General features: G+C 49.9%; 1 protein-coding gene across 1 annotated transcript; it reads right to left on the bottom strand.

The window, feature by feature from the left end:
* Positions 1–10,940: 10,940 nt before the first annotated feature.
* Positions 10,941–12,073, bottom strand: LOC119272376 (60S ribosomal protein L28-1-like). Its single transcript, XM_037553881.1, has 3 exons — positions 11,923–12,073; positions 11,667–11,833; positions 10,941–11,032 (listed from the first exon to the last, which is right to left on the bottom strand). Exons 1-3 carry the CDS (start codon positions 12,068–12,070, stop codon positions 11,021–11,023), a joined length of 327 nt encoding a protein of 108 aa, XP_037409778.1. The 5' UTR covers positions 12,071–12,073; the 3' UTR covers positions 10,941–11,020.
* Between the last annotated feature and the right edge of the window lie 1,633 nt (positions 12,074–13,706).

The raw sequence follows: 13,706 nt of genomic DNA, 5'->3' as shown, positions 1-13,706 counted from the left end.
TTAGGGGGTGTCCGGATAGCCGGACTATACCTTCGGCCGGACTCCTGGACTATGAAGATACAAGATTGAAGACTTCGTCCCGTGTCCGGGAGGGACTTTCCTTGGCGTGGAAGGCAAGCTTGGCGATACGGATATGTAGATCTCCTACCATTGTAACCGACTCTGTGTAACCCTAGCCCTCTCCGATGTCTATATGAACTAGAGGGTTTTAGTCCGTAGGACAACAATCACAACAACAATCATACCATAGGCTAGCTTCTAGGGTTTAGCCTCCTTGATCTCGTGGTAGATCTACTCTTGTACTACCCATATCATCAATATCAATCAAGCAGGATGTAGGGTTTTACCTCCATCAAGAGGGCCCGAACCTGGGTAAAACATTGTGTCCCCTGCCTCCTGTTACCATCCGGCCTAGGTGCACAGTTCGGGACCCCCTGCCCGAGATCCGCCAGTTTTGACACCGACATTGGTGCTTTCATTGAGAGTTCCTCTGTGTCATCACTTTTAGGCCCGATGACTCCTCCGATCATCAACGATGATGTGATCCAGGGTGAGACTTTTCTCCCCGGACAGATCTTCGTATTTGGCGGCTTTGCACCGCGAGCCAATTCGCTTGGCCATCTGGAGCAGATCGAAAGCTACGCCCTTGGTTGTCAGGTCAGATTTGGAAGTTTAAACTACACAACGGACCTCCGCGGAGACTTGATCTTCGACGGATTCGAGCCGCAGCCAAGCGTGCCGCACTGTCACGATGGGCATGATCTAGCTCTACCGCCGAACAGTGCCCTGGAGGCCGCACCCCCATCAGCCCCGACCCTTAATTCGGAGCCAACCGTGCCAATCGAGGATGGGTGGTTGGACACCGCCTTGGGGGCTGCAATCTCTACGGCGATCGAGCCGAACACCAGCCCTATTCTCTGCGAAGCCTGTGACTCCAAGGAGCCGGACTCCTCTCTAGACTCCGAGCCCTCCGCGCCCCTACCGATCGAACCCGATTGGGCGGCGATCATGGAGTTCACCGCCGCGGCCATCTTTCAGCACTCGCCCTTTGGCGATATTCTGAATTCACTAAAGTCTCTCTCTTTATCAGGAGAGCCCTGGCCGGACTATGGTCAGCAAGGTTGGGATGCGGATGATGAAGAAATTCAAAGCCCACCCACCACCCACTTCGTAGCCACTGTCGATGATTTAACCGACATGCTCGACTTCGACTCCGAAGACATCGACGGTATGGACGATGATGTAGGAGACGAACATGAACCAACGCCTATAAGGCACTGGACAACCACCTCATCTCATGATGTATACATGATGGACACACCCAAAGGAAGCGACTACGAGGAACATAGGGATGCAACGAGGGATCGTTCACTCGAAAAGCAATCAAAGCGGCGACGTAAGCGCCGCTCCAAGCCCCGCTTCGACAAAGACAGCAGCCATACAGACCCAACCATAGAGCAGGACGAGCCGGCGGACGACGAACATGCCTTCGAGCAACCATCCGAACAGGGCAACTTGGATAAACAAACCGAACACCCCGTCCCCGGCGAAAACAACAGTCCGGACGACCTTACGTCGGATAGGCTCATGGAGCAGAAGAACCTCCACAAAAGGCTCGTCGCCACTGTGCGTAGCCTGAAAAAACAGAAGCGGAAGCTCAAAACTGCGGAAGATGCACTCAGCATCAGATGGAGCAAAGTACGCAACACCGCAGACAAATATGGTGGCAGTCGCCGCATAAAAAGCTATCCAAAGCGAAAGCTACTGCCTGAATTTGACGAGGAGGCCTTAGAGCCCCCGCAGTCAAAAAATAGGAAAGCCACCCGGTCAGATAGACGACTGCATGGCCAGCATGGAGCGGCAAGCGGCGCCGCACACAAGCCGACACACGATTCACCAAAGGATCCGCATCAAAAAGATGGCCCAGCCAGATCTATCTACGGGCCAAGAAAGCAAGCTCTAGTAAGCAATGCAACACAACAAATATCCGAACATCATGGCACACCCAAATACAGGGGTGCCGCACACCCCCTATGTTTCACCGATGAGGTGTTGGACCATGAATTTCCAGCGGGATTCAAGCCCGTAAACATAGAGGCGTACGACGGAACAACAGACCCTGGGGTCTGGATCGAGGATTATATCCTCCACATACACATGGCCAGAGGAGGTGACCTCCACGCCATAAAATACTTACCCCTCAAGCTTAAAGGGCCAGCCCGACATTGGCTCAAAAGCCTTCCTGAAAACACCATTGGAAGTTGGGAAGAGCTTGAGGATGCTTTCTGGGCAAATTTTCAAGGGACCTATGTCCGCCCTCCGGATACAGACGATCTTAGTCACATAACTCAACAACCCGAAGAGTCAGCCCGGAAATTCTGGAACAAATTTCTTACTAAAAAGAATCAGATAGTCGACTGTCCGGACACCGAAGCCCTAGAAGCTTTTGAGCATAACATTCGAGACGAATGGCTCGCCAGACACCTCGGCCAAGAAAAGCCAAGAACAATGGCCGCATTAACAAGCCTCATGACCCGCTTTTGTGCAGGAGAGGACAACTGGTTGGCAAGATGTAGCACCAAAGACCCAAGTACATCCGAAGTTAGGGATGGAAATGGAAAACCCCGACGCAGCAAGGACCAGCGCCGGAATAAGGGAAACAGCCCAAAGAGCACGGCGGTCAATGCCGGATTCAAAAGCTCATGGTAGAATCAGAGAAAGCCGCCCCTCAAGGATAACAGGGACGAGCTATCCAACTTAAACAAAATCTTGGACAAGATATGTCAAATACACAGTACTCCCGGGAAGCCTGCGAACCATACCCACAGAGATTTTTGGGTTTTGAAGCAATCCAGCAAACTCAACGCCGAACACAAGGGGCTCGACACACCAAGTGAGGACGACGACGAACCCCACAAGCAGAGCACCAGGAAACAAAAGGATTTCCCACAAGAAGTCAAAACAGTAAACTTACTTCATGTGACGAACAGAATGGCGCCAACAGAGATACGCGCCATACGGCCTATCCCAAAGGAGTCTCGCCAATGGTTATTAAAACCGATCACCTTCGACCATCAGGATTACTCTAGAAGTATCCGGAACGCAGGCTGGACTGCCTTGGTATTAGATCCAATAATCGGCGGACTCCACTTTACAAATGTCCTGATGGACGGCGGCAGTGGTCTAAACCTGTTATACCAGGACACAATCCGCAACATGGGGATAGACCCAACAAAAATTCGCCATAGCAAAACCTCCTTTCAAGGGGTAACGCCAGGCCCGGATGCCCGTTGTATGGGTTCTCTCCGGCTAGAAGTTATGTTCGGGTCCCCCGATAACTTCCGTCGCGAACAGCTAACTTTCCACATCGCCCCATTCTCAAGTAGCTATCAAGCACTGCTGGGGCGTGAAGCTTTCGCCCGCTTTAACGCAATACCGCATTATGCATCTCTTACGCTTAAGATGCCTGGTCCACAAGGCATCATCTCATTAAAGGGAAAACATTGAGTGTTCCTCCCGCGCGGAAGACAGTGCGGCTGCCTTGACAGCCCCACAATAAAGCGGCTTCACCAGCCAAAGCACCTAAACAGGTCGTCAAGACCACGGACACGGCTAGACGAGTCCGGCATAACATACAATTGATAAAGGCTTAATAGCCGTATACCCGTGTACTAGGGGCTCCGTGCATATAAAACAAGAGACAATAAAGCTCAATTTTACCCATTTCGATTTATACTTTGTTTATTTAGTATAACTCATGTTCGGCACGATCTTTCTTTAACTAAGTTCCTCTCTTTTACAGATGAACACCGTGCTACGCCCGTCCAGGATACGACACAATGGAGACACAAGCGTAGACGTGCAGCAGGGACCCGTTCCAAGGATTCTTTTCAGATTAAGACCCTGCGTAAACCTTTTTTTACTGTCTCTTGTTGATACACATCCCCTGGTTTCTTGGTATAACCAAGGAGGAGGCTGGCGTTTTGGCATGTGGCCACGTCAGAGTTTTGCGCGTACCTGGACACTAGGGGCTTATTACTAAGGGCGTTATCCCGCCCACCCTCATAAAGACCGAATACCTTAGGGAGTGTTCGGCGTCGCGAGTTTGGCCTTATATGCATCAGCTCCGAACCATGTATTTTGTCAAATGTTGAGTTTGCCCGGCTCCTGTGTTTTGCTACCTTACGTTCCGCTCTATCGGCTAAGGCGGCACCAGGAGAACTACTGCGATTTTGCCCCGGTTCGGCCAGGCGAGCACCTCAGTAGAGAAAGCCGAAAACTGACTGTCATCATATAGCGTGAGACTGGTCAACCACTCGATGACTTACCGGAATCTTTAGGATTCCTCCGCATTAATGAAGGGCCGCTTCCCGGCCAGGTACATACGCACCCCAAGTTCGGGCAAGCGCAGGCGCCACCAGGGGCTATATAAGTAGCCTCACTGTCAAACTCCTATGGCTAAGTGAAAGTGATAAAGCATCATAGTCTGATTGCCTAGTTTGCTGCGCTATCACCTCCTTTGTAGGACCAAGACGTTGGATCAAGTGTGAAAATGCGCCTTCTGTGAACACCCCCGCATTATGTGCGTGGGGGCTGAAGCCGACGGCTGCCATCTTTCAGATTATATATACATATATGTTAAACGACCGCACAGGAGATATTATAATACTTGCAGGCACAAGTATAAAAAGCTTCTACAATTTATCAAAATATTGTTTTACAATAATATATGCTATTCGAATATAGTATCCTTCGAGCACTGCGTCTCTATTAAACAAGCGCCTTGCAGAACTTCCTGAAAATAGTGCTCGGCAGGTACTCAGCTTCCATCCGAGTCTGGGGATGCAACAGCGGTGGCCTGCATTTCCGCCCAGTATGTCTTTACACGGGCAAGAGCCATCCGCGCACCCTCTATGCACGCTGACCTCTTCATCGCATCGATATGCGGCGCCGCACCAAGGAACTGCTGCACCAAGTTGAAATAACTTTTCGGCTCTGGCCTCTGTGGCCACAGATGACTCATGACATACTTCATGGCGAGTCCGGACAACCTATTTAGCTCGGCCCATTCGGCTAAACGATCGGCTAATGACAATTGACGCTCCGGATTGTGGAACTGCGACCAAAAGAGCTTTTCCACTTCGCGATCTTCTTGATCTCGGAAGTGTTCGGCCGCATCTGCGGCACTCGCTGCCAGATCTAGATAGGTGTCCGCCGTACTCCACATCCGGTCTAACGGAGAATGTTTAGGATCACAAAACTTCCTCCGCAGCATAAAGGGCTTTCCATCTGCGATCTCTCCGGCCTGACGCAGCTCCTCCTTCATAGCTCTCATCGCAGAGCGAGCGTCCTTGGCATCGGCAACAACCTTCTCCAGGTTCGTCTGTTCCGCCCAATCTTCTTTTTCAAGAAGCTTGCAACGGTCAGCAGCGCTCTTCAGCTTCACAGCCATCTCGGCCATTTCCTTCTTGCTTCGACAGTGAGCAGCCTGTTCGGCTTTCAGCTCTTCAATTGCCTTTCCGGCAGCCGCATCACTTTTCCTGGCTTGCTCCTTGGCTCGGGTAAGTTCCGCCCAAAGATTCCCCATGGCAGCAGCACCATCTGCATCAAGCGCACACATTGCAAGATACTGGCATAAAGCTCCTCTTACCAGGTGCCGCCGGAGGAATTACATACCTTGTGGCTCGTCAAGCCGCTTGTTAACAAGTGCGATGTCGGCATCTGCCACGTCAAGTTGCCGCTTTAGCTCGGCAAATCCATCAATCCGGCTGGCCACCGGACACTTCGCCACCTACGTATGAAGGCGGCATATTAGACCTGGGATTATGATCCTCTGCGCGCCATCACTTTTGACAACGTACAGAGTCTCAGGGGCTACTATCTACACAGGGTGCATCTTATTTATGTGCAACTGTCCAAAAAGGGTACCTTATTTCGCGTACCTCAAAACCTATCAGTAAACTCCTGACGGCCTCGTGCAATCCGCTCTCCGCGGATGAAATCCTCTCAATCACCGTACCCATCAATGCACAGTGCTCCTCTGAGATAGATGCTCGCCCTAGCAGATCCTTCAGCTCCTCCGACCGCGCACCACACGGTGCCGGACTCGTCCGATGGCCCTTTTCGAAGGCCAGACGCGGAGGGCTTTGGGGGGCCATATGACTACCTTCCGGCCCTGCCGGATTCGGAGAAACCCTCCGCGACGATACCTCAGGGTCGCCCGCCTCGCATGGCGGTACGGCAGGGGGAGGCGTCCCGCTCTCCATCATCTCCGGAAGAAGATCCCCCGAAGACGAGCTCTGCTGAGAAGGGCTAAGGTCCGAGCTACAAGGTAAATTTTCGACTACTTTTCTCAGATATAAAGCAAGGATTTCTCTCATTTCTTAAAAAGAAAACTCCTCTCTACTTACGGCTTGGTGGCGGGCTGATCCCCTTGAGGGCATAATTCGGCCGAAGTATCCCCTAGCACAGGACCCTCTGGTGAAGATTTCTTCCCCCGCTTTGAGGCCATGATCTTCGGTTCTTCAGAGGCGGTCCTCTTCTTCCCCCGAGGAGAGGAATTTTCGATTCCCCCTTCCAAAAAGCCTACTTCGAGGAGGCCGTAGCTTCCTTGTCCCCTCCCTCGCTTTCCTCCGAAGGCACAACCTCCAACATCCTGACCAGCACGGGACCCGGCGTGGTCTCGGGGAGGGGGGCCGGACACCTGATTAGCTTTGCTTTCGCTATCCACTCCTGTTTAAAGGACAACTCTTTTAAGGGCAATTTTATGATAAATATGCGGATTGCGAGTCCGGGCACAGGGCTACTTACTTGAGTATCTGGGCGGTTGCAGCTCAGACATGCGTCCTCGGTCAAGTCCGGACAGATTGCTTCTGATCCAAAGAAGAATTTGTACATCTCCACGGGCGTCGCGCCCATAAAATGTTGGAGAGCTTGTGGTCCCCCCCGGATTGAACTCCCACAGGCAGAGGGGGCGACGTTTGCAGGGCAGAGCTCGGTGAATCAGCATAACCTGTGTCACCACGACCAGACTGGTATCTCTTTCTAGGAGATCTTGAATGCGGCCCTGCAACAAGGGCACGTCCTTGGACGGCCCCCAGTCCAGTCCTTTATTGACCCATGACGCTAGCTATGGTGGGGGACCCGAGCGGAAAGCAGGCAGCACCACCCACTTGGTGCTCCTGGGAGCTATGATATAAAATCACTCTCGTTGCCATAAGCTGGACTCCTCTTGAAAAGAGCCCTCGGGCCATGGAGCACCGGCATTCTTGCTTATAAAAGCACCTCCGCACTCCGCGTGCCGTCCCTCGATCATCTTCGGCTCTACTTTGAAGGTCTTGAGCCATAGTCCGAAGTGAGGAGTAATACGGAGGAAGGCTTCACACACGACGATGAATGAGGAAATATGGAGGATGGACTCCAGAGCTAAGTCATGAAATTCCGGTCCATAATAAAACATGAGCCCCCTCACGAAGGGATCCGTCGGGAAGCCTAGCCCCCGAAGGAAGTGAGACATGAACACCGCACTCTCACCAGGCTTGGGAGTGGGAATGACCTGCCCTTGAGCAGGCAGCCTATGCCAGATTTCGCCGGTAAAGAACCTGGCCTCTCTCAACTTCAGCACGTCCTCCTCCGTGACGGAGGAGGGCATCCATCGGCCTCGAAGGTCGGAACCAGACATTGTCGAAGGTCTGAAGCGCCTGAAATCTGGAGCCTTGGGTGTTGGAACTCGAGGTGAAGGGCGAACTCGTTTGAGATTGAAAGAAAGGAGTAAGGCCTTGGTCTCTTTATAAGAGGTTGAATACCAAGGGCCCTCCCCGTGACCGTTTGGGACTCACCTTTGATCGAGAAAACATACCAACGGGTACGACTGGGTTACCCACGCCCGTACTGATGAGAATCCCGGAATGAGGGGACATGATATCTGCTTTAACAAGATGTGCCAAGGAAACTGCCTCACTAAACGCGCTGAGGTGGGACAGTAAAACGATTCGAATAAAGACTTGGTCGTGGTGTGATGTCACACTACGGAATACGTCAGCAGATTAGATTTGTGTAAATATTATTCTCTCTATAGCAATATGTGGAAACTTATTTTGCAGAGCCGGACACTACCTTTGTGTTCAAAATTTTCTATGAAGTACTTGGAGGAGGAACCCGCCTTGCAATGCCAAAGACGATCTGCGCGCCGGACTCGTCGTCATTGAAGCCTGGTTCAGGGGCTACTGAGGGAGTCCTGGATTAGGGGGTGTCCGAATAGCCAGACTATACCTTCGGCCGGACTCCTGGACTATGAAGATACAAGATTGAAGACTTCGTCCCGTGTCCGGGAGGGACTTTCCTTGGCGTGGAAGGCAAGCTTGGCGATACGGATATGTAGATCTCCAACCATTGTAACCGACTTTGTGTAACCCTAGCCCTCTCCGGTGTCTATATAAACCAGAGGGTTTTAGTCCGTAGGACAACAATCACAACAACAATCATACCATAGGCTAGCTTCTAGGGTTTAGCCTCCTTGATCTCGTGGTAGATCTACTCTTGTACTACCCATATCATCAATATCAATCAAGCAGGACGTAGGGTTTTACCTCCATCAAGAGGGCCCGAACCTGGGTAAAACATTGTGTCCCCTGCCTCCTGTTACCATGCGGCCTAGACGCACAGTTCGGGACCCCCTACCCGAGATCCGCCGGTTTTGACACTGACAGGTGGCCTCTAGCATTCGCTTTTTGCTAGCCGGATAGCCGCTCTGCGGTCTGTGACTAAGAGTGAGCCTTTGGTACCGTATACGCTACTATGCCGTCTCTGGGAAGGAATGTCTCAGGCCAAGCGGCCAGCCTCCGGGGCAACTCTGGCTGGCGCCGGGGCAAACAGTGATGCAACTGTAATAAAATGTGGAGATAGCCCCCTGAGCATCGCTCAAGGTTATCTATGTTTGCGCGGTGCAAAAATAAGCGGGTGAGAAGCTTACATTGCTTTGACGCAGATGAGGGTTGGCGAAGACAGCCGGCGCGGCTTGGCGCTCGCGGAGCATGCCGGCGCACCCGCTGGGTGTAGCCTTCGAGCCTCCGGGTGCTCGAAGGGGGGTCCCGGCCAGTCAGGCTCGACCGGTCAGGCGTCGAGGCGTGTGGCAGTGCCCTTTTTCTTCTTTTTTTCTCTTCTTCCGGCTGCTGGCAGCCGGACAAAACTCTTATTTTGTCTCTTTTTACTGACCCAGCAGTCGAACTCTCTTTTTCGGCCATCTGGAAACGAGCAGCCGGCTCGCATCCTATCTCTTTTTCTTTTCTTTTTGCAGCACCCGACTACTGACTCTTTTATTCCTTTTTCCAGTCGGCAGGGGTTGAGCAGCCGGACGCTTCTCTCTTTTATCCGGCTGGGCAGTCGGCCTCCTTTTCTTTCTTTAGCCAGCCCTGGGCAGCCGGGTGCACGCACGTTTCTTTTTTCTTTTCTTGAAGATCCGTCTTCCTCTTGAAGATCCATTTATTTTCTATGGCTTGCCGATCATCGGGCAAATCCATCAAAGTCCATACTTTGTTCTCATACATGGATCATATCTCAGATTTCATGGCCTCAAACCATTTTGCGGAATCTGGGCTCATCATCGCTTCCTCATAGTTCGCAAGTTCGTCATGGTCTAGTAACATGACTTCCAGAACAGGATTACCGTACCACTCTGGTGCGGATCTCACTCTGGTTTACCTACAAGATTCGGTAGTAACTTGATCTGAAGTTTCATGATCATCATCATTAGCTTCCTCACTAATTGGTGTAGGTGTCACAGAAACCGGTTTCTGTGATCACTACAAGAAATATGTCGACTTGTGACCCTCACTATTGGCTGCTGAAAGGTCATAGTTTTTCATTTGCGACCTTTTTTTGACCAAAAACAGAAGGTCAAAAGCTGGCGGTCGTAAACTGAAATTAACGACCTTCTTTCTAAGGTCGTTGGTTCTTTGACCAAATTTTTGGTCACTAGCAACCTCCCCAAGCCACATAGGATCCAGCGTGGCAAGCTGACGTGGATAAGATTCAGCCCGGTCCAATTCGGTGTTCTACATGGGCCTAGCCCAACAATTCAGCCTTTTTGTATTTTTTTCTATCAATTTTTGATCAGCTTCATGGGCCAAGCCCAACATTTTTATGTCCATTTCATTTATCCTTTTTGTTCTAGCTTCTTAGAAATGCACGAAGTGATTTGTTTGGGACATAGCCTTTCTAGAGCCCAAATATTGTTTGGTCCAGTAGAATATTTGGTCTTTTTAATTCACAGATTCCAATTTATACACATTTAAAAATCAAACAATCAGTAATTCTCTTATTATATGATCAAATCCAGAACTCATATGATCAACATTCACAAAAACATACAAGACTGCACGTCCGCAGTAACATAGCTTGAACAAGCCTAATTACAGTTTATATCCAAGAAGTGTACGTGCAATCCAAAACATGGTGGCAAATATCAACCGAAACTATGGTTCACACCCTTGCTTGGCTCTTTGCTGTCAAAAGTATATAGTCGTCCTTGGACCTTGGGAGCTACCACCAACAGCACAGTTGTCCTGGTTGTACTTCTGTGGTCAAAGTCCTCACCTGGAAAGGATTATACAACTCAGTTATATATTCACGACTCACAACTCATGACATGACATGACACTAAGAGAGAACATCATAGAGACTCAACCAGATCCTAATATAAAGGCTATTCAGACCATAGCTAATTTATTCCAGTATTTTTGGACATGTGTGTTGCTGCTGTTTTCTAGAAACATGGAGTACAAGTATTTTTGGAAACATGGAAGAACATGATTTATTATCCTGGAGACTAGACAAGAGTTGTTCTGACCATTGTTACTCGAGTGAAGAGGATGACTAAAATCGCTCAATGGTTGAGAATACACCAACAACTTCAAACTCTCCTAACGAAAGATTCGAGTGCTGGAAACCTAGAAGAAGGACAGCTTATAGAGTTACTTGAGTGGAGTAAGGGACTATTTACAACATAGGAGTTTCAAAGGAATCAGTCCATTTCCTGCAGGAACATAAATTAAAGTTAGTGTTCAAAACTTAGCACTAGAAGACCAGTCTCAAACTTTTCAAACTTTGCATAATTAAGGGAACAGCCCCAGCAAGCATCAGACTTTTCTAAAGTTATGTACAACTTGCAGAACAAAGTGACTTCTCAAAATAACAAGTTGTAATGATTGAGGGAAAACATTGTTGAACTACAATTAGAGAATGGTCTCCAAGATGTATTAAACATACACCTGTGAGTACTGGACAACTGATATAGAGATGAGCTACACATTTACTGGTCACTTCAGAAGATGGCATGACAAGAGGTTGATTACACTATAAATATATTTCCATGGTTGAAACAAATAGCTCATCAACAAGCTGGGAAGCATAATAACTGCATATGCGTCTATCATTTCCTAACCATAGAATACATCCTTGAACTTAGGATGACCTGACAAGATGCATTCAGTCAAGACAAGGCAGTGCAACAATGGCGCATCATTAGTGCCACAAGTCCACCACAAAATCAAGCATGCCATGACACAACTCTGAACTCAAGGAGGAAGCAGAGACAAGCCATGATTTATAGTTGTAGCTTAGAAACCAAGCATAAGGGCAATTCAAGTACAAAACTCTGGAGTTAATACCTGATTCTTGACAGATTTCGCCATCTTGCGGAACTCCTTGTGCATCAGAGTCTTGTGCTGGAGCTTGGCAGGGGTGTTCTGCTTCTTGGTCTTGGTCGTGGACAGGACAACAGCCTTGTCCTCTCCCACTGATGGCTGGACCGCCACGGTCTTGCTGTTCGCCAAGCCTGAATCCACATCAGCCCCACAGCAAGTTAGCTCCTTGCAGAGACACTTGCAAACAAAAGGGTTAAAAACACTGCAAAGAGCTACGGACTCGAGAACTTGCAGGAGTGGACATTGTAGAGGTTGTTGGGCTCCTTGCTGAACCGCACCTTGGCATTGTTGTTGCCGAACTGTTTTATCAAGAAGTAGTTGTTCTTCTTCACGAGCTCCCAGACCAGAGACCCTGGAACGGTAGTCATTTCCCTTGGCCTACATCACCAAAACAACAACCAAAAGTCACATCCTACAGCTAGCAACAAGCAACATGACGCACTAATCCTACAGAATCAAGGAAACATTTGACTATTTGAGCAAAATTGTATGATGATTGCAAGTAGAAACAAGTACAGAGCATCACCAGGATCAAAATGTAGCAATAGTGGGCCAACGATAATGTACTACTAGAGTACGAGCTCTTACACGTGATGCAAAGCAATCAATGCTCCAAGTGGGCGTAAAAGATATAGTAACTTGAATTGGACGTCTACATTGGCGATCTATTTTCACTACCGGTACTGTAACTCGGATTAAACTAAGGACCACTACTACATTGTTCTAGCTTGTGCTGATAGTAGACCATCAACACTTCAGTTCTACTCTCACAGTACCACTTCTTTTCATAAATTACTAATTGGTGGTACTACTTCGGTTCTGCCATTAGAAACAGAGGAATCAAGTTCTTGATGGATGCATCAAAGATTGCAGATGGTAACAGGGAATTGAACGAGATGGACTAGCTAACCAAGTAGGGTAGCAAATGTGTGTCGACCGATGCACAAAAATTGGATACAACTAGTAGTCATCGAATAAATGCAGGTGGTACCTTGTTGCTTGGCATTCTCGGTGTCCTCGGCGTCATGAATGGTGTTTAATTGGAGACGGTCGGGAGCGTGACCTTGGCGTGCTTCTCCTCCTGCTCCTCCTCCTCCTCCTCCTCGTCTTTCCTCTCCCCACCTACACAACCAACCGTCTCATCTCAGCCCACAGTTTGAAGCACAAGCACACGGAAGGAACATTCAACACTTCAACTCGGTGGCTTGGGTGTCAAATCAACATGGATTCCGAAACGAAATGGAATCAACAAGAAGGGGTCAGAGGTCGTGGCCGTGCAAGGCAAATCGATGACAAAACGACTCGACTGCGGGAGGAGACGGACCTGATCTGGCCGGCGGGGACCGTTGCGTGTTGTCGCCATCGTGGATCCAGCCGCCGTCGCGCCCGCATGGGCTGGATCCGGTCGCGGCATCGTGGTCGGAGTGGAGAAGATGGCGAGCTCGGGGCGGAGCCAAAGGGGCCACAGACGGAGGCTGGCCGCGCAGGGGACGCCATGCGATGCTCTGCGATCGCGGTTGCGCGTTTCCTCCGGTTGGATCGCGAACGGGAGGAAGGGGGTGGAAGGCGGACGAGCGCGGCGGCCCCGCGGTGGAAGGCGGTGAGCGAGGCCTCCGGGACGGGGTGGGTCGGCGGGCAGAGGAAGAGCGGCGTGGGGTCTGCTCCTCCGGGTGGTGGCGCGTGGGCGCGGGCGGCGGGATCGGCTTGAGGTAGGTGGCAGCGGCGGCGAAGAGTGGATCTGAATCGGGGGAGAGGGGTCTGACGGGAGGAGTGGAGTTAGGGTTTGGGCTGCGGGTGGGTGGATGGATGGATGGATGGATGGATGTGTGCCATGTCATCAATCCATGGCACAAACATCTCCACCAATGACAATTAAGCTTATGCAAATGTGTTTTTTCTTTTTGTTTCTCTTTTTTGTTTCACCTATGTGAAGAACCTATCAAATATTAGTTAAAAAATTGAACCGCAACAATTTTAAAAAATATTAGGCCATATTTAATGCAT

The sequence above is a fragment of the Triticum dicoccoides genome, chromosome 3A (genome assembly GCF_002162155.2).
Source record: "Triticum dicoccoides isolate Atlit2015 ecotype Zavitan chromosome 3A, WEW_v2.0, whole genome shotgun sequence".
Lineage (NCBI taxonomy): Eukaryota > Viridiplantae > Streptophyta > Magnoliopsida > Poales > Poaceae > Triticum > Triticum dicoccoides.
The sequence above is the reverse complement of the archived record's forward strand: the minus strand, read 5'-3'. Positions and strand labels throughout refer to the sequence as shown.